Below are 21,769 nucleotides of genomic sequence, written 5' to 3'. Positions count from 1 at the left end.
AAGTGAAACTCGGGCGGAACGGAAGCTACTGGTTCGTGCTGTTGGGTTTACAACGAGAGAGACTCGGGCCCGGGTTAGCGAAGACAGAGAGACACCATGAGCCGGGTGAGGAGCTCGCTGCCGCCTCTGGTCCCGGTGTTAGTGCTTTTGCTGACTCTGGTACCGCTCTCAGGTAAAGGTCAGGGATAGGAGGAACGGCCGTTCGGCCAGCTTCTGGAGGGCTTGGCGCAAAGGCTTTGTACTTTGGATTTTCCCCGGGTGTAAAATAGGCGACAGACACTTCTTTTCTAAGGCCTCAAATTAATGTATTTTTTTTTAAAATTGGGGTGTAAAGCTTAAATTCTTCCTCAAGCTGGAGAAACTCAGAAATTGACCATCTGTAGAGGTCCAGTGACCTTTCTGCAGAACTTCTGCGCTTTTAATTATCCCTTTTTTAAAACTTTCGTTACGAAAATAACATTGGTTTGAATAACGTGTTTCAAGAATATATGTCGCAGGCTGTTTGACAGCTGGCTTTTGACCTCTGGGTCAATAGGATCTTGGTCTCCCTCCACAGCTGCCAATCTGAGGTCCACTGGTTCAGACCCAGCGCCCCATCAACTAACTGAGCACAGCCTGCTTTTAATACAGGACAGTGAATCACTGGAAAACACAAGAGAACCATGGAGACTGCACCAAAGACAGGCTGCTATAAGTCTACTAGGCAAAAGTGCAGATGCTGGAACTCAGAGACTGGTGTAGATATAGATTATGGATTAGAGTGGTGCTGAAAAAGCACAGCATCTGAGGATCAGGAAAATTGACGTTTCAGGCTTTTGCCCCAAAACACCTATTTCCCTGCTCCTTGAATGCTGCCTGACCTGCTGTGCTTTTCCAGCACCACTCTAATCCATAATCTATATCTACACCAGTCCCCCTTGCTAACATATGGCCCCTAGCCTTCAATGTTATGACGTTTCAAACTTAAAAAATCTCACAACACCAGGTTATAGTTCACCAGGTTTATTTGGAAGCACTAGCTTTCGGAGTGCTGCTCCTTCAGGTGGTTGTGGAGTATAAGGCTGTAAGACACAGAATTTATAGCAAAAGTTTACAATGTGATGTAACTGAACTTGTATATTGAAAACGACCTGGATTGTTTAAGTCTCTCATCTTTTAGATTGACCATGTTGACTTCAGTTCTTTCATGTGTAAATTCCAGAACTTTTTAAAGTTACATTCTCAAGTGAACTTTACCAATAGATGCCATGTCAGCTCAGGCAATGCAGTGAAGGTGTGAGGTGCCCTGTGTGAGGCTGTCTGTGCCCCAGTGTTCAGACTGATTCTAACCTAAAAAAGGGATTTACAGAATCTTAATTTTATTTTGCTTAACTGCATTTTAATTCTGCAAGTACAAATTCACCCCACAAACGTGTGTGTGTGTATGGAATGGTGTGCGTGTCTGTGAGTGTGTATGTGTGTTAGTGTGAGTGTAAAGAGGTTGTAAGTCTGTGAGAGGGTGAGTGTGTATGTGTGTGTGTGTACATGTACGTGTAAGCGAGAGCTTGTTACGAGAGAGGGTCTATGTGTGTCTGTAGAAGCGTGTGCGTGCATGTGTGATAAAGATTGTGTAGTGCAGTGGGGTCACCTGTAGTGTGCTATGAACCCAAGGTCCCGGTTGAGGCCGAACAGAGCCTGATAGCCAAGTTCAGTACCCATGGAGATGGCCTCAACTGGGACCTTGGTTGATGTCACACTACAGGTGACCCCACTGCATCTCTCTCTCTCACTCATACAGATCCATACAGTCATGTAGACCCTCTCTCATACACAAGCTCTCTCTTATATGCTCACACATACACACACCCCACACTCACACCCACACATGCACCGTCTCACAGATTAAACCCCTTTACACTCACATTTGTAACACATGCACACACTCTCTCACAGACACTCATATTTCCCCCCACCCCCCCACACATTTATGGAGTGAATTTGTACTTGCAGTTTTTGAGCAAAATAAATGGAATTGTGCATGAATCCATGTAAGATTCTGTAAATCAGTTTTTTAGAAATAGAATCAGTCTGAACATGGGGGCACAGACAGCCTCATACCTTCAAGGCATTATCTGAACCGACATGGCACCTATTGTTAAAGTTCACTTGAGAATGTAACTTTTTTTTTAAAAGTTCTGGAATTTGCATATGAAAGAACTGAAACCAACAGGTTCATTCTAAAAGATGAGAGACCTAACTGATGATGAGAAACCTAAAGAATTCAGGTCTTTTTCAATGTATAATTTCAGTTGCATCACACTGTAAACTTTTGCTATAAATTCTGTGTTTTACGATCTTATTCTCCACAACCACCTGATGAAGGAACAGCGCTCTGAAAACTAGTGCTTCCAACTAAACCTGTTGGACGATAACCTGGTGTTGTGATTTTCAACTTTGTACACCCCAGGTCAACACTGGCACCTCCAAATCATGATGGTTCAAGTGCTCATCCATGAACCTTTTTAAAGGTAATGAGGCTTCCCACTTCAACTGCCCTTCTGTGCAGTGCAGTCCACCACCCTCATGGTGAGAGAAAATGCCTCAAACCCCCTCTAAACCTCCTTCCTTTCATTTTAAACTCACACCCTGTTATTATTGACTGTTTAATTAAGGGAATAGTTGCTTTCTATTCACCCTGTCCTTGCCCAATGTAATCTTGCATACCTCACTCGGGATCCACTTTCAGCCTTCCCTGCTCCAATGGAAACAACCTGAGTTCATCCAGCCTCTTCATTGCTAAACATCATGAAAATGCAAGGCAACCAATGTAATGAATTGTCTGAATATCTTGTGTCTATTACTTGTTTTCTTTCCTTTTAATTTTATCTTCAACCTATGTATTGACTGATTGTGGAAACTCCCAGTTTCAACAGGCATGTACTGTGTTGATAATGTTACAATGCCAAATGGGTAAAACTTTCACTAAGTGCTGCTTTGTCACTATGCACCTTTTTGGAACATGGAAATAGGGAAAGGAGCTATCCTTCATATTTAAGCACCTGGCATGTTTATGTTTTATAGAAAATATTTGTTGCTAGTATTCTTTTCTCAAAATGGTTATGAAAATGATTACATCTGTCCAACTTGGCCCCAGAGATATTCGAGGATTTATCCTTATTATGGTGTTTGGGTGATATAGAATGAAGACATACTATCTTTGCCTACATGTACACCACTGACACCCAGCTCTTTTCAAACTCTGCCACTCTCAGCTTGCTTGTCTGACGTTCAGTTCAGTCAAAACACAGTTTGCAATTTCTTTAAACTCAAAATCACTAAGCCACTGCTCCCACCACAGTATAGGCACCTTTATCTTAGTTGGATTCTCTCTAATGCCCCTGTCTCAGTTTGAGCCATCTTATTCACAGTTGCAATGTCCTGTTTGACCCCATGTTGAAATTCTGACCTCATTTTCTCTTCATGTCAAAGACAGTCTACTTCCACATTTTTATCTGTACTTTGTTTTAAATATTTATTGTTGAGATGCGGGCATATCTGGCTAGGCCAAAATTATTTGCCTATCCCTAAATGTCCAGGGAGCACTTGAGAGTTGTTGTGGGTCTGGAGTTGCATGTCGGCTGGAGCAGTCAAAAATAGCAGTCTTCTTCCTTAAATGACATTAATAAGCCAGAGTTGTTTTTTTTTTAACAATTATCATCAGTGTTGCATTGTGTTGTTAAGCTATTTTTAATTTTTTTTAATTGAATTCAGATTGGACCGTCTGCACTATTGAAGTTGAACCGTTTTCCCCAGAACTCTGGTTTTGGGTTACTCGTCCAATGACATTAGCAAACACCTCATAGGGCCTCATTTTGTTATGAAAACCCTGTACAATCTTTTGACATCTCCTCGACTCCTGTTTTGTCTGAGTGTTAAGTTTTTAGTGTCTTTTCTGCAATGTTTGGCGCATTATCGTTGAATGTGTTCAATAATTCCATCAACATCCTGCATTTATAGAAATGACAGATCACTTCGGTAGATACAAGACTTAATATTCATTTTGTTCTGATAGCATCTTTGTCAAAGTAGTTGGGCTGATGGATGAATTATATATACTATTTTAATCTTGATTATTCCAGAACAAGGTGACCTAATTGTGTCGATGAATTCAGGAACTGTGAAAGCCACCGTAGATAAAGATATTGTTCTGAAGTGCCAAGTTTCTGGCTACAATAAAGATATTGACCTTAAAAGCATGGGAGTTCAGTGGTTCTACCAAAAATCTGGTTCTCCAGATTCACAGAGACGAGAGATATATCAATTTGTTGGTGGCAAACATACACCATACAGAGAAGGAGCTAGAATTATTGATGCTCAGTTGAAGAAAGGAATTGCTTCCCTTTTTCTTCCAAGAGTCCAGTTTGATGATGAAGGAGATTACACTTGTGTTGTTTTTATAACCCCAGACAATGGAAGTGGAAAATCTTCAATGACTGTTTCAGGTAAGACTCCCTATCTGATTCTTATTATCTGCTGAATTGTGACTGCGTAAAATTTAAAATGGGTCAGGTGAACGCAGTCAATACCATCTGCATGCAACTGTCCATACGTGTAGCAAATCGGCCACCATCGTGACATATTAATGCAGTTCATTTTTTTTTGAGCCATGCAATCCTGAGCTTTGATAAAGTTGTAACTATGGGTATGAGTATGTTTGGTGCTTGCTAGATCATAATGTGTCATCTGCCCCCAACTGAGCAAAGAAGGAATTCAATTGTTGCTGCTTCACAGGAATTAGAAATTAGTTAGACTGTGTTACTATTCGGCTGAAATCCCATGCCAGGCAGGCCATGACATGTATATCAGAATATTGTTACGATGTTGGCTTCTAGTAACCTGAAAGCAGAAGGGCCACTTGCTCAATGAAGCAAGAAAAATATTGTTCCTTTAGTTACCTTCTCCATCTCTAGTCTCTGCCTCTAGATGATGCATTTAGAGCCCTACGACCACCTTTTGTGATGCACTCCGAAAGAAAAGCAGTCAAAGAACACAAATATAAATGATTTGGATGCGAGCATAAGAGGTACAGTTAGTAAGTTTGCAGATGAAGCCAAAATTGGAGATGCAGTGGACAGTGAAGAGGGTTACCTCAGATTACAACAGGATCTGGACCAGATGGGCCAATTGGCTGAGGAGTGACAGATGGAGTTTAATTTAGATAAATGTGAGGTACTGCATTTTGGGAAAGCAAATCTTAGCAGGACTTATACACTTAATGGTAAAGTCCCAGGAAGTGTTACTGAACAAAGAGACCTTGGAGTATAGGTTCATAGCTCCTTCAAAGTGGAATCGCAGGTAGATAGGATAATGAAGAAGGCGTTTGGTATGCTTTCCTTTATTGGTCAGGGTATTGAGGACAGGAGTTGGGAGGCCATGTTGCGGCTGTACAGGACATTGGTTAGGCCACTGTTGGAATTTTGCATCCAATTCTGGTCTCCTTATGGGAAAGATGTTGTGAAACTTGAAAGAATTCAGAAAAGATTTACAAGGATGTTGCCAGGGTCGGAGGATTTGAGCTGTAGGGAGAGGTTGAATAGGCTGGAGCATCAGAGGCTGAGGGGTGACCTTAGAGATTTATAAAATCATGAGGGGCATGGATAGGATAAACAAACAGTCTCTTTCCAAGGGGTGGTGGAGTCCAAAACTAGAGGACATAGGTTTAGGGTGAGAAGGGAAAGATATAAAAGAGATCTAAGGGGCAACTTTTCCATGCAGAGGGTAGTACGTGTATGGAATGAGCTGCCAGAGGAAGTGGTGGAGGCTAGTACAATTTCAACATTTTAAAAGGCATCTGGATGGGTATATGAATAGGAAGGGTTTGGAGGGAAATAAGCTGGGTGCTGGCAGGTGGGACTAGATTGGGTTGGGATATCTGGTGGACATGGACGAGTTGGACCGAAGGGTCTATTTCCATGCTGTACATCTCTATGACTATGACTCTATGACAAATACATTTGTTCTCAAAGTTGTTCTTGGAGAAGCTAGTGACAAGGGGATGTGAACTAAAAACGTAGTCATTTAGCAAGTAGTTAGCTTTTTCAAAACAGTTAAGATGAATTACAGACAGCATAGCATGGCTAGCTATAAGGCTTGAAATTGCAGTTTTGGTAGCTGGAGCAACACTTGTATGTTCAGCCTTCATCTTATTTGATCTGTTGAATGATTGAAAATAATGGCGCTATTGGTCTAACAACAGGTAAGATTGGAGGAGGTTGTCCATGAGATAAAAATACATCTTTGCAAAAGGCAGATGACAGCACAAACAATACAAGTATTAGAACAGAATCTAGTACATAGATACTTTTCAATTCTAGTGGTCCACTATGTCTCCTAAAATATAATTTTAATAAAACATAGTTATCTCTTGAAAATTGTATTTTTTGGAACAGACTGGAGTGTCCAAAACATAATACTTCAGTTAACAGCCTGTTGCCACCCTTTGAGAGTAGACACACCAGTGACAAAATTGTATGGGACGCTGAAGCAAAGAGTACAAAAGGAGTTGAGGAAAGGAAATTTTGAACAGCAGACATTTCAATCTGTGCAATCATTACATCGGCAGAAGGTGTGAACAGGTGAATATTCACATGAAATACTAAACATTTGATTTGTATTGTCATTTGCAGCACTGCCAAAAGTAAGCTTATCTTCAACTGCGATCACAATTGAACTTGGTACGGAGAAATCAGTGAAATGTGACAGTGTTGATTTTTATCCTGTCTCAATTGAGATGGGTTGGATACAGAAAACAAAAAATGAGGAACAAATGCTTTCACAACACATCTGCACAGGATCCCCAGTTCAACATCAAAATGGAACCTACAGTGTTTCCAGCCGACTGAGGTTGCACCCAACGCTGGAAGACAATGGCAATATTTATATCTGCTATGTCAAACACCCATCGCTTAATAAAGACTTAAAATTGGAAGCCCAGCTGACTGTCAAAGGTATATTTTATACTTTGATGTACTTGTACATGAAGTCTGGTTTATGTTAGAAAATGCAGATACAAAACAAACACTGAAATTGTACTGTTATTATACATGAAGGTTAATGTATTCATTTGAAATTTTTCTGTGGTTTACAGTTAATGGCTCTGATGAAGGAGGCAAAGGGGAATTTTGAACTGAATGGTCTTTGTCTGTCTTAATTTCAGGTTAAAGATTTATATGGTTCATATATTTAAACTGAAATTTCAGTGCCTCTGTTTAGGTGGTAATCTGAAATTTATGTTAAGTAAATAATCCCTGTTGAAAGTTGTGTTTCTGGAGTTTGATGGCTGCATTAAGTTTGACTAAAGTTCTCTATAATCACCAGTTTTCCAAAACTGAATTTCAAGTTTGGAATTTCAACAAAGCTGAGCAAAATGTGAAATGATGGTTATAGCCTGTGGAGCTTTCTGGAAAAACTTGCAGGAAAACTTCATTATCAGAAGAGCCCTGAGCAGTTCAGGAATTGCAATTGTATTGAGTGTGTTGCCTTTCTACAAGTTTGACTGTCAACAGTTTTGAAAAGCTCTATTGTAGTGGTAAAGCATTGAAAGTAATCAATGTGTCATGAGATTTGCTCTTTTTAGCGACATGGAAAGAAATTGCAACTTTGGTTAAATGCTTCACCTCCCTTTTGTCTTGCCCTATGTTCCTACATAATTTCTGCTAGCTTTCTAAATAGTAGCAATTGTAGCAATGGGCCATATTTTGCTTAGAAGGAAAGACAAATTTTTGTTGACAAATACAAAGTAACCTGCAGCTTGTAATGAGGAAGTTATATCTTCTAAATTGAGAACCAGTGCAAGTTGCTAGTTTGCAAAATATAGTTTTTTTTTCCAAAATTCATAATCTTTTCATGATTTCCTTGCTAATTATGTGTTAAATTTAGCATAGAAAGTTAATTCTATAATCCACTTTTAACAGTAAGATTATTGTTGAGGGCTGGCAAGCAAATTCTTTTACGTAGTAAGTGGACACTTACAAGTGTGATCTCTCATTCTTTCTAATTTGTGATTACATATTTTAGGCTGTTTTAAAACTTTTAAATCTTAAATGTTTTTACCTTGCTTTCGTATCTTTTCATATACTTTCTAAAGAAATCTTTCTTTCCTAACTCGATTTAATATTCAGTTAACCCAGATTATTTCATGTTCCTTCCCTGGGCTTTCTCACTACTTAGGAAAATAAGCTGTTTGTTCTGCTTTACACTAATGTCCCACGTACTCTTCATTTGTTGCTTTGTTTTCTGATCTTATCTCAGCAAACTTATATTTAAAATGCTCTAAAGCTCTCTACAGTAGCAAAAATCTTATCCAGTACCTTTTGGAACTTGGTCAATATTCCCAGCATGTCACCTAAGCTGGGACAATGGTTTGCTGTTAATGATTTGTTCGTTTTCAGCATAATTGTACAGCAAACATTGATAATGTCTTGCTACCTCTGTCCCTTTAATCAGTCTACCCTCCTGTTTCAACTTTATCCACCTATCTAGTCTTTCTTCTTGTCCTGCCTTTTTAATGCTTAACTTCTCCAGTTGTTTCACCTCAAGGTTGTTGTATATTTGTTTCCAATATCTACTTTTCAATCTTCTTCCCTCTAAGTCAGGTTATCTTCCCTCTAAGTCGGATTTTTGAACTTCTATTCATGATCCAACTCGATCACTTCTTTCTATCCTTCCAACTGACTATCCTCTGCCACACGTTTCAAAGGTTGTTTACTTCCTGTCATCATCATTCTTCAGAATCAACCTTTCACATTCCGTAGAGTGTGACATTCCACGCTTCTGACTGCAAGATTTTTTTTCAGCATCATGTTGATGGATTTGGATTTAAGATACTACTTATGTAAATACATCATGCTTCTAACCATGGCTAAAGTAATTTGAGTTTCATTCTTGGGTGTTTATCATCAAGGTGATTGAAATTGGTGGTGTTAGTATTTTTATATTAATTCGAGGTTATCTTGAACGAGCCAGGATTCCTAACTTTGTTAAACAAACGAACAAACAATCTATTACGTATCTTCAAACCATCCTTCTGCAAGAACTTGAGCTTCATCTCCCAATGTCCCAACAAAACTAATTTCAACTCCAACCTAACTAATTAGCTATTTTTCAGTCACATCATTTCCAGAGAGAGATTTGTGATCAAATTTTATTTTTCTCTTCTCATGTTACTCTTTCTCCTTCCAGTTCCACACGAACCCATGCTGTCTGCCTGCATTTTGCAAATGTTGCTGACACAAAATCCTAAGTAATAGGACTATACGTTGACCGTACTAACCTGCACTTTCACACTCAGAGTGGTTATAATGCAGAAGGGTTGTTATTTGACCCATCATGCCAGCACCTGCTCTCTGAATGTTTAAACATAATTCCAATCCTTTGCAGTTCCTCAACCATGTGTTCTTTTTTACTGTTGGTACTGTGGGTTAGTTGATTGAAGTCCCTGTCTTATAAATGGAGGATCCTGGGTCCACATTACAACAATGCCAAATATTTTGCTAGATGGCAGGTTTGCAATATACAGTGATGAGAGGTTACTATCGAAGCACACTCTTTTGCAATCTCTCGCGTGCTCTCTTGCTCTCTTTCTCGAAATGTAGCCCTATGGTGGTTTTACCTTTTACTTTTATTTAAATAATCATGTAATACTGTATTGAATACTTCAATTGAACCTGCCTGCATCACACCTCTCGGAAGAACATTTCAGATCCTAGTCATTCACTGTGTAGAACAGTTTCTTCCTATTTTGAATTTGTTTCTTCTTGCAAATTTTTTAAAACCTGTGCCTTCTGATTCTCAATCCTCTTACAAAGTGTCTCAACATACTAAAATGTTCTGTCTGGAAAAAAAACTGTCCCTAGGGTTTCTCATCCTGGAATATTCTCATAAATCTCTTCTATGAACTCTTTAGTGCAATCATATCTGTCTTAGGGTGAGGTGCCCAGAACTGTGCACAGTACTGTGTAGAAGATGTGCAGCTTGGGTCCTTTATATGATCAGCACAGCATCCATCTGTTATGCACAATGGCCCATTAATGAAACCTAGAAAACTGTATGCCTTGTTAACAACTATCATGAACTGACCTGCCACCTTTTAATGACTTATCTATATATACACACACCTGTTCCCGCACACCCTTCAGAATAATACTGTTTTACATTATTCTCTCTATTCTTTGTACTAAGATGTATCAACTCCCACTTCTCTGCATTGGATAAACATATGGATAATAATGGAATAGTGTGGGTTAGATGGGCTTCGGATTGGTTTCATAGATTGGCGCAACATAGAGGGCCAAAGAGCCTGTACTGCACTGTAATGTTCTATGTTCTACGTTCTTTGCTGTCTGTTTGCCCAATGCACCATCAATGGCCTTTAGAAGTTCTGCATTGCTCTTCTTTACACCAACATCTAGGGACAGTGAGGGGGAGACAATTTATTTACATATGGGAAAAGCAAAGACCCCAGTTATTATTGTCTACAATTATTAACTCTGTTAATTTCTCTCATTCTTCAATTTTCTCAACTCCAAAACTTCAAGCCCAAAAACTAACCATTAACCATTTCTTATCCTTCACCTAATTTTTGTTTGCATCTTGCTACTGTTCCTCTTACTGCATGACCTAAAACTTGCTTTGCAAGTCTGCTGTGTGGTATAGTATCGAAAGCCTTTTGCAAATCCATGTACTGTACATCAACAGCCTCATCAACGCTTGATGTTACCTGTTCAAAAATACTGCAAGTTAGATAGACATGATTTTTCTCTGAACAAATCAATGCTGACTGTTCCAGTTAAACTGCAGTTTTCATTTTGCCTACTAATTCCATTCTGAATAATTGTTTCTAGAAATTTCCCTACCAATGCAAATATACATTTTGGGTGGTCTGTAATTTTTGCGCTGATTGTTCCAAACGTTATTTGAGCAAGGGCACAATGTTTGCAATTCTCTAATTGTCCTACACAAGTCCTGGATCCAGGGTAGGTTGAAAGACTATTGCAAGTACCTCTGCAATTTCTACTCTCATTTCCTTCACCTTTGAATGCATCTCATCTGATTCCAATGTTTCACCAAATCTGAAAATGTAATTAATATCTCTCTATTAATTATAAGCTCTCTAGATTGAGTTTAGTCCTGATTTACCATGGCCTGGGTAGCATCTACCTCAGACATACTTGTAGAGTATTCATTTATCTAGCATATCAGTCATGCCTCTTTCTTCTGTGTGTAAACCCCCATTTTAGGTCCCTAATTGACCTTCCTTCTCCTTTTTATCACTCTTTTACTATTGTTGTGCTTATGGAAGGTTTTTTGGTATTTCACTTTGTTAACTGCATGCTTTTTTTTTTAAATTCCCCCCCCCCCCACCCCGAACTATTTATATTCAGCTTGATTCTCAATTGCATTTATTACCTTAGACATCATAAACATAATTTATTCTTCTTCAACTTTAATTTCAATCTCTATCATTTTGTCATCCAGGGAGCTCTAGATTTGTTTGTGTTCCGCTTTTCTTTTGAGAGAATATATCTTCACTCTTCTCTTTGGTGGTGGACTGTCTTCAATCATTGGTTCCAGTCTATTCAGCCCAACGCTGTTCTTGCTCCATTTGAGGTTGGTTATTCTTTTCCTGTGTGATCAATGTCATTTTCTACTATCGTCCTAAACCTTATGATAGAAGATCACTGTTCTCCACTGTCACTTGAAAATCAGGGCAGCTGCATAAATCAAGAAATTGGTCTAGCAGTACCTTGTTTATTGTTGGATTAAACACATACTATGATAAGCAATTCTCCTGAATGCAATCTAGGAATGGTTGCTCCTCACTGTCCCTTACAGTAGCATTATCCCAGTTCATATATCGTTAATTAAAGTCCTTCTTTATGACTGCTCATTGTCAGCATCGCTCTACCATTTTCCCTGCAGACTTGTTCCTCTGTATCTTTCCCACTCGTTGGTGTTTTGTAGTCTACACTAAGTAATGCAGTTGCACCCTTTTTATTCCTTAGGTCTCACTAAATTAATTCTGTCCTTCACCTCTGAAAGATCCTAATTCTCTAGTATTACAACTTACTTCTTAACCTGAAACACTACCCTCCTTTTACTTTCTTTCCTATATCTAATGAACATCTTGTAACCAAGAATATTTATCACTTATACCTGCCCTGACATAGGTTTCTGTTCTTACTGAGACATCCTAATTCCAAGTGATAATTTGTAGCTGTAACTCCCCAAGTTTGTTAACAATGTTCTGTGAATTCACAAACATGCAGATTAATTCTGGTTTAGACTTCATTACTTTACTTTTGTTTTTATTCAGACTTCACTCATTAACTTATTTTTCTCTACTCCAGCATGATCAGCCTCTCTTGGCACTTTATGTACCCTGATATTACTTTCTAACTTCTGTCCCCATGCCCTGCTGAATTCTTTTAAACCCTCACCAGTAAAATGCCCTGCATTCTATCAGGGGCAAGCTATCTGACTTGTACAGATGCCATCTTTCCGAAAGTCAGTCCTGGTGTCCTTCCTTCATGAGGTTTCCAGTCAAGATATATCTACCTGAGAATAATCTGGAGATTAATATTTTAGAAGTCTGATTGCTATTTTTCTCCATAATTCCCTCAATTTTGATTACAGGACGTCATCCCCCTTCCTGCCCGCGTTGTTAGTACTAATTTGGAACACAACCCCTGACTATTCATCTTCCCGAGAACATTTTGCAATTATTCCGTGACACCATTGACCCTCTCACTGGACAAGCAACATATCCACCTGGACTCACATTGATAGTGCCTCTATTTACAAATTCAAGGATCTTATAAGCTGCCTTAACAATTTCACCTTGGCCACATTCAAAGAATTGTGCATCTGAACCCCGACGTCCTCTGCTCCTGTCCTTCCCTCAAAGTTCTAGCATTGAGCCTGTATTGTCTCTCCATGTTTCTTCTATAAAAATGCAGTACTACTACAGTCTGTTGTTAAACGTCTGCTGAGTTCACATACAACTTTTCCCCTTTTTTTGTATTCAACACCTTGATGATGCTGAAGAATTTATTTGTATACATCTTCACGTTCTGGAGCTCATGTGAATTCAAGAAATGCTGAAAATGCTAATCAACAGCTGCTGGTAATAAACTAATGTTATTTAGAACTGTGAAGACTCTTTAACATGAAATGTTCAATGATCTTTATCAACTTACAATGCATTTTTTCAGTTTGAAATACTTCAAACCATTGTCTTGGAATAAGTCTCAATTTTCAGATATTGTTCTATTTTGCTGTTCACTTCAAAACAACTGTTTGTTACCTACAGAGCCAGAAGTTGTTGTACCAGTTGGGATAATAACTGGATGTGTCATCGCTAGCATATTGGCATGTACAGCAATTACGGGCATTGGATTTTTTGTGTACTTCAAGTACCTTAAAAAAGGTAATGCATCCTTCAATTCACTTTAAAAGTACAGCAACTGCAAATTATTAGATAATTCTTGCTTTGTGGTATGATGGCTCATCTCTGTTGAAGTTTTTGTTTACAGACATGATTTGGAGATGCCGGTGTTGGACTGGGGTGTACAAAGTTAAAGATCACACAGCACCAGGTTAAAGTCCAACAGGTTTAATTGGAAGCACACTAGCTTTCGGAGCAACGCTCCTTCATCAGTCATTCATGCATACATTCATGTAGAACTCTGAGCTCAAAAACTGCATGAATTTATGTAAAACTCTGATTCTAATCTAAAAAGTGAGATAACAATCTAAACATCAGGTCATAGACAGAGAACACAGGGAGCTAATACCTTCAACATATTCTGGATCAGTGGTGCTGGAAGAGCACAGCAGTTCAGGCAGCATCCAACGAGCAGCGAAATTGACGTTTCGGGCAAAAGCCCTTCATCAGGAATAAAGGCAGTGAGCCTGAAGCATGGAGAGATAAGCTAGGGGAGGGTGGGGGTGGGGAGAGAGTAGCATAGAGTGCAATGGGTGAGTGGGGGAGGAGATGAAGATGATAGGTCAGGGAGGAGAGGGTGGAGTGGATAGGTGGAAAAGGAGCTAGGCAGGTCGGACAAGTCCGGACAAGTCATGGGGACAGTGCTGAACTGGAAGTTTGAAACTAGGATGAGGTGGGGGAAGGGGAAATGAGGAAGCTGTTGAAGTCCACATTGATGCCCTGGGGTTGAAGTGTTCTGAGGCGGAAGATGAGGCGTTCTTCCTCCAGGTGTCTGGTGGTGAGGGAGCGGCGGTGAAGGAGGCCCAGGACCTCCATGTCCTCGGCAGAGTGGGAGGGGGAGTTGAAATGTTGGGCCACGGGGCGGTGTGGTTGATTGGTGCGGGTGTCTCGGAGATGTTCCCTAAAGCGCTCTGCTAGGAGGCGCCCAGTCTCCCCAATGTAGAGGAGACTGCATCGGGAGCAACGAATACAATAAATGATATGAATGGATGTGCAGGTAAAACTTTGATGGATGTGGAAGGCTCCTTTAGGGCCTTGGATAGAGGTGAGGGAGGAGGTATGGGCACAGGTTTTACAGTTCCTGTGGTGGCAGGGGAAAGTGCCAGGATGGGAGGGTGGGTCGTAGGGGGGCGTGGACCTGGCCAGGTAGTCATGGAGGGAACGGTCTTTGCGGAAGGCGGAAAGGGGTGGGGAGGGAAATATATCCCTAGTGGTGGAGTCTTTTTGGAGGTGGCGGAAATGTTGGCGGATGATTTGGTTTATGCGAAAATTTGTAGGGTGGAAGGTGAGCACCAGGGGCATTTTTTACCTTCAACATATTGTCTAGCTATCACCATTGTTAACAGCTAACCCTAGAATGCAACTTTTTAAAAAAAAAAGGATTTTGTGATTTGCACATGAAAGAAGTGAAACTATCACTATATTCTAACAGATGAAAGGCTTAACAGACAATCAATTTTTCAATGTATAATTTCAGTTACATCACACTGCAAATTTTTGCTATAAATTCTGTGTTACGACCGAGCCCTCCACAATCACCTGATGTAGGACCGTTGCTCCGAAAGCTAGTGTGCTTCCAATTAAACCTGTTGGACTATAACCTGGTGTTTGTGTGATTTTTAACTTTGTTTACAGTGCTTTTCTTGGAACACGGCTGCATCTGATTATATCCGAGTTGAAACTGAAATTATACAACAAGCAGCATTACTGATCTTAGTGCAAAGTTTAGCTAAGGAGACCCAACATCATGGATTTGCTCATAAAACAAGCTTCAGATTTTCAGTAAAATTTTAAGTAATTGTAAATGATTGATGAACAATAGTGTGACAAAGTAATAATTTTTATTCTGTGACTGAATGCTACTTTGTTTATATCTGAGTGCTGTTCATATCTGAACAAGTCAGTTTAAAGCTACAATGTCCAGCAAAAGAGGAAATGTAATTATCTTTAAAGTATCATGCAGTTTTGTTCTCTGCCTTCAGCATTTGTCTCAAAATGAAACAGCACTGAACTGCGAAGCAAATTAAATGCATGGAAAGAAGCTCAAAAATATCCCACTTCTTTGCTACCCTAGTCTTGTGTGAGCAGTCATGCTGTCACATCTTTGTTTTCAGAACTTTCTCATACCCTTCTTAATATATTTTTGATTTGGAGGAGCCAGTGTTGGACTGGGGTGGACAAAGTTAAAAATCACAACACCAGGCTAAAATCCAACCGGTTTATTTGGAAGCACTACTTTCGGAGCACTGCTCCTTCAACAGGTGATTGCGGGCTGACTAATGAAGGAGCAGTGCTCCGAATGCTAGTGCTTCCAAATAAGTCTGCTGATGTTGTGTGATTTTTAACTTAATATATTTTGAGCTCATAAACTGATCTGTTGATTTTTGTGTCTGTCTGATTCAACTTTGTTGAAATTCACCACAGCCTTGTCTATCTTTTGTGCAAATGGTGTGTTTCAATTTTGTTATCTCTGTCTCTTTGGGAGATTTGTGACTCTCACATTGTTTGTTGCCTGATCTTATGTCTACTGATCTTTCTCCTCCTACTTCTCTGTTTTACCTGATTTCTCTGTGGATCTCTCTTTAGCTTGGATGATCTTTCTCACTATGTTGTGAAATGCTGGCTTCCACCATACATTACTGATCTCTACTGTTCTGTTTGTTGACGTATTTCTGTCCTTTGGTACTGAATTTTTTGCACTTTTGCCTTAATTTTATATTTGGTGTATGATCTGTTTGTTTGTTTGTTTATGACTCCCCATCTCCCAGAACTTTATTTTAACTTTAAGGAGACTAATGATTATTTTGGTCAAGACAAATTTCTTTCAGTGAGAGAAGATATTTTAATTTCATTACTGTTTATAAATGAAACTACTGTTGATGATCTTTGTTATTCCAGTAAAAGTATTCTGTCATACGCTGGATTAATGTTGATGTTTTGAAATGACTGAACCTGTGGCAAACAGTGGATAAATATCTAGGTGTTTCTTTTTTAGTTCCTCCAAAAGTTTCTGATATCAGCCAACCTCCAAGACTTATACATTTGCAAGAGGCTCTTCTGAATTGTCAGATTTCTGGATATAGGCCTGAGAACGTTTCTATTAGTTGGTTGCTACAAAGAAGAGATGATAGGGCACCAAAGGAAATTTATTCATGGAGCCCTACACCTCAGACCCTACAGGATTCAGGAGGAGATGAGCAGAAGGAACTTATTTCAAACTGTACATATCAAACTGAAGAAGAGGAAAAATCCTTCAAATTTAAGGTGCCAACTGTTAAATGCAACAATGATGGTAGCTCCAGTGTGAATTGTGAAGTTTTGTTCTGGCCTGATATTGAAACTGATAATGGAGCTGTCCTCCAGATTCAAGTCCACCATAGCGCTCTCAATATGCCTATAATTAGGAAGACTTGTCTGAAAGTTGAAGGTGGTAAGTAAATTACAAGTTATTGCTAATCAAATATATCCAAAGAAATTTTGTTAACACAGAGGTATGCATGTATACTTGCACATGGGGCTTCGTTAGTTTAGTTAGCTAGATAGCTGGATTGTGATGCCAAATGAGCCAGCAATGTAGATTTGATTCCCACACCAGCTGAGATTACCATGACGATCCTGTTTTCTTAACCCCTCCCTTTCCCTCACCACCAGTCATCTCTCTTTTATGAGTGAGAAGCTGTATGGTTCTCTAGAACTATGGCAATTTAACCTATACGTTTGCAGAAACACACATGAACTATCTTGTTGTAGGATGGTTTCCAGAATATCATGGTAAACTGAATATCATTGCACAGGGCGAGAAAACTGGTCACTGGCTTACTAAACCCCAAATTGTTCTGACCATTTATCTTTTATCCATCTCATTATATACATTTTATGAAGTCACAGAGTTTTACAGTGTGTAAACAGACCCTTTGGTCCAACTCATCCATGCTAACCAGATAATCTAAATTAATCTTGTCCCATTTGGCCCATATCCCTCTGAACCCTTCCTATTCATGTACCCATCCAGATGCCTTTTAAATGTTGTCATTGTATCATCCTCTACCACTTCCTCTGACAACTCGTTCCATACATATACCATACTCTGAGTGAAAATGTTGCCCCGAAGTCCCTTTCAAATCTTTCCCCTCTACCCTTGAACTCTATGCCCTGTACTTCTGGACTTCCTTGCCCTGGGAAGAAAAACCTAGTCTATTCACCCTATCCATGCCATTCATGATTTTATAAACCTCTGTAAAGTTTATATACCTCTGCCGCTGATGCTCCAGGGAGTATAGCCCCAGCCTATTCAGCCTGTACATCCTCTGTTTCCACTGCCCTTATGTTTCGTATTGCATAAACTTATTATAGGAGCAGTTGGACAATAAATAAAGCAACAGTTCAATATTTAGAGAGGGATGTCAAAACTGGATTTTTCCCGACTATGGACAGGATTGAAATTACAGGAAATTCAGTAGAGAGCAGATGTTCCATTGTTACTCATTGGTGAATAAATCCTTAATCGTGTGCATTTAGACAAAGAGTTGACAACCACTTTATTAGCTGAAGAGTCTTCTCAAATAAACATTGGGAGCCTCAAGACTATAAGTAAAACGATGGAGTAAAGGCATAAGCATGCCGTAACAAGAAAATGATTGCATTTTTGAGAATTTAAGGATTGTTAAGCATATACTTCATGCTGTAAAAAAAAATAGTAATTTGCTTTGACTTCTCTTCGACAATGGTATGAATGACCACAGTTACTACTAAATTTCTTGTAATTTCAAACCTGTACATAGTTGGGCAAAAACAGTTTTGACATCACTGGAATAGATAGAACAATTATTTATGTTTTCGAAGTTGTTTCACAAATCTTGATTTTGACCTCAACTTTATCATCTTTTTTTTACCAGAGAATCATAGCACTATGTTTCCTTTCATGTAGAATGCAAACATGTTTCCATTTGTTGATTGTAATATGACAGGTTTTAATAACCTACTCAATTCACTGTTTTGGCTATGGTAGAAGCAGTAATGGTTACAACAGTAAAATAACCTGTTCATGAGTCATAGAGATGTACAGCACGGAAACAGACCCTTCGGTCCAACCTGCCCATGCCGACCAGTTATCACAACTCAATCTAATCCCACTTGCCAGCACCCGGCCCATATCCTTCCAAACCCTTCCTATTCATAGACCCATCCAAATGCCTTTTAAATGTTGCAATTGTACCAGCCTCCTCCACTTCCTCTGGCAGCTCATTCCATACCACCCTCAGCTTGAAAAAGTTGCCCTTAAGTCCCTTTTACATCTTTCCCCTCTCACCCTAAACCTATGCCCTCTAGTTCTGGACTCCCCCAACCAGGGAAAAGACTTTGTCTATTTATCCTTTCAAGCCCCTCATAATTTTCTTCAAGGAAAACAGCCCCAGCTGGTTCAGCATCTCCCTGTAGCTCAAATCTTCCAACCCTGGCAACATCCTTGTAAATCATTTCTGAACCCTTTCAAGTTTCATAACATCTTTCCAATAGGAAAGAAACTAGAATTGCACGCAATATTTCAACAGTGGCCTAACCAATGTCCTGTACAGCCGCAACATGACCTCCCAACTTCTGTACTCAATACTCTGACTGATAAAGGAAAGCATACCAAATGCCGCCTTCACTATCCTATCTATCTGCGACTCCATTTTCAAGGAGCTATGAACCTGCACTCCAAGGCCTGTTTGTTCAGCAACACTCCCTCAGACCTTAGCATTATGTGTATGATTCCTGCTAAGATTTGCTTTCCCAAAATGCAGCACCTCACATTTATCTGAATTAAACTCCATCTGCCACTTCTCAGACCATTTGCTCATCTGATCAAGCTCCTGTTGTAATCTGAGGTAACCCTCTTCGCTGTCCAATACACCTCCAATTTTGCTGTCATCTGCAAACTTACTAACTGTACCTCCTTATGCTCGCATCCAAATCATTTATATAAAGTAGTGGTCCCAACACCGATCCTTGTGGCACTCCACTGGTCACAGGCCTCCAGTCTGAAAAACAACCCTCCACCACCACCCTCTGTCTTCTACCTTTGAGCCAGTTCTGTAACCAATTGGCTAGTTCTCCCTGTATTCTGTGAGATCTAACCTTGCTAACTAGTCTCCCATGGGGAACCTTGTCGAACAACTTACTGAAGTCCATATAGATCACATCTACTGCTCTGCCCTCATCAGTCCTCTTGTTACTACTTCAAAACCTCAATCAAGTTTGTGAGACATGATTTCCCATGCACAAGCCATGTTGACTATCTCTAATCTGTCTTTGCCTTTCCAAATACATGTACGTCCTGTCCCTCCGGATTCCCTCTAACAATTTGCCCACCATCGACATCTGGCTCACTGATCTATAGTTCCCTGGTTTGTCCTTCCCACCCTTTTTAAACAGTGGCACCATGTTAGCCTACATCCAGACTTCCAGCACTTCACCTGTGACTATCGAGCTAAAACATTTTGAATAATTGCATTGTGGCTGTGCGACTCAAAACACAGTGATATTTCACATTAAAATTATAATCTTAAGGTATGATTTGTCTGGTTAATATGCAAAACAATACTTTCCATTTTACCTCCATACATGTGACAGTAATAAATCAAATTAATGCCTCTACAATCTCCTTACCTATCTCCTTCAGAATGCTGAATGTAGTCAATCCAGTCTGGGTGGTTTATCTGCCTTCAGACCTTTCAGCTTCCCCAGCACCTTCTGCTTCGTGACAGCTACTGAACACACCTCTAAACTTGGACTCATAAAGTTCTGGTATGCTATTGGTGTCTTCCACCAGGAAGACTGATGCAAAGTACCTATTCAGTACCTCTGTCATTTGGTCACATGTAATCCAATTTCTGGTACTTTCCCATATTATTGGAATGTGGTATTGTGTATTTTTGGAGTACCTTTTTAAGTAGCAATCTATTTATTACTTCTAAATTTAGAAAAAAACACTGCTCTATTTTTGAATGAAATGACAAGAAAGTAAATAATGATGTGAACAGTAAGAAGAGGTCATGTTGCGGCTGTAGAGGTCATTGGTTAGGCCACTGTTGGAATATTGCATGCAATTCTGGTCTCCTTCCTATCAGAAAGATGTTGTGAAACTTGAAAGGGTTCAGAAAAGATTTACAAGAAGGTTGCCAGGGTTGGAGGATTTGAGCTGTAGGGAGAGGCTGAACAGGCTGGGGCTATTTTCTCTGGAGCGTAGGAGGCTGAGGGGTGACCTTATAGACGTTTACAATATTACGAAGGGCATGCAATGGGTTAAATAGGCAAAGTCTTTTCCCTGTGGTTGGGGCGTCCAGAACTAGAGGGCATAGGTTTAGGGTGAGAGGGGAAAAATATAAAAGAGACTTAAGGGGCAGCTTTTTCACACAGAGGGTGGTATATGTATGGAATGAGCTGCCAGAGGAAGTAGTGAAGGCTGGTACAATTGCAACATTTAAGAAGCATTTGGTTGGGTATATGAATAAGAAGGGTTTGGAGGGATAGGAGCCAGGTGCTGGCAGGTGGGACTAGATTAAGTTGGGATATCTAGTCAGCATGGGCGGCTTGGACGGAAGGGTCTGTTTCCATGCTGTACATCTCTATGACTCTAATAAAGATCATGGCCCATCGTCTTTCAAATGACCAAGAACATCTGCCTCTGCTTGCATATGGCATGATTAAAAGGTTAGCAGGAATCAGTTATAAAACTATATCATTTCACAAAAGATTGTTGACACCAGGCAACACACATATAGCAGTCCTAATGGTAGGAACAGTCATCATTTCACTTGGGTGGTTACACTTTCTCTTTATACCTGTACTAATGTGCTGCTCATAAAATCAAACAATTGCATTTTTCAGTACTTACACTGGTTTGTATGACAAAGTTTTATTTTCCAAAGTAGAGGAGGATAAGCAAAGATTTGGGTGATGTGTCAAGACCTGAAGCCCAATCTGTGTGAACAAAGTAGTCCTGTTTCTGTCATGATGGTTTATGAAATCAAGCACTTGGAAGTGTTCCACAATGCTTTGTCATTTACTGCAACTTGACTTCTGCTCTGCAGAGTATCAATTTATATGCAGTGAAAGGTCTATAAATGTTGGGAAAACTCTTGACCTGCGACAGCAAGACAACACTTTATGACATGGAATGTCGATCTAGTTAGCAGATATATGGTACTGATGCCTAAGATTGAGAGATTCTTCTCAAGAGCAAGATCTTTGCCCATGTTTGCTTTCAAATTCCGTAGATCAACTTTTGCTTACATTTTTCTTCCG

General features: G+C 39.7%; 1 protein-coding gene across 1 annotated transcript in view; it reads left to right on the top strand.

The window, feature by feature from the left end:
• LOC122558089 (uncharacterized) overlaps nt 1-21,769 on the top strand; it is a 42,898-nt gene continuing 21,129 nt past the window's right edge. The window contains exons 1-5 of the mRNA XM_087996478.1: nt 1-172; nt 4,119-4,481; nt 6,666-6,986; nt 13,349-13,465; nt 16,479-16,913. Coding sequence (XP_087852604.1) covers nt 97-172; nt 4,119-4,481; nt 6,666-6,986; nt 13,349-13,465; nt 16,479-16,913 — 1,312 coding nt within the window. The 5' untranslated portion in view covers nt 1-96. The remainder of the gene's footprint in view (nt 173-4,118; nt 4,482-6,665; nt 6,987-13,348; nt 13,466-16,478; nt 16,914-21,769) is intronic.

The sequence above is a fragment of the Chiloscyllium plagiosum genome, unplaced genomic scaffold (genome assembly GCF_037043375.1).
Source record: "Chiloscyllium plagiosum isolate Xiang-an unplaced genomic scaffold, Cpla_swu_hap1 HiC_scaffold_18, whole genome shotgun sequence".
NCBI lineage: Eukaryota > Metazoa > Chordata > Chondrichthyes > Orectolobiformes > Hemiscylliidae > Chiloscyllium > Chiloscyllium plagiosum.
Note: the sequence above shows the minus strand (reverse complement) of the source record. Positions and strands in the feature narration are given on the sequence as shown.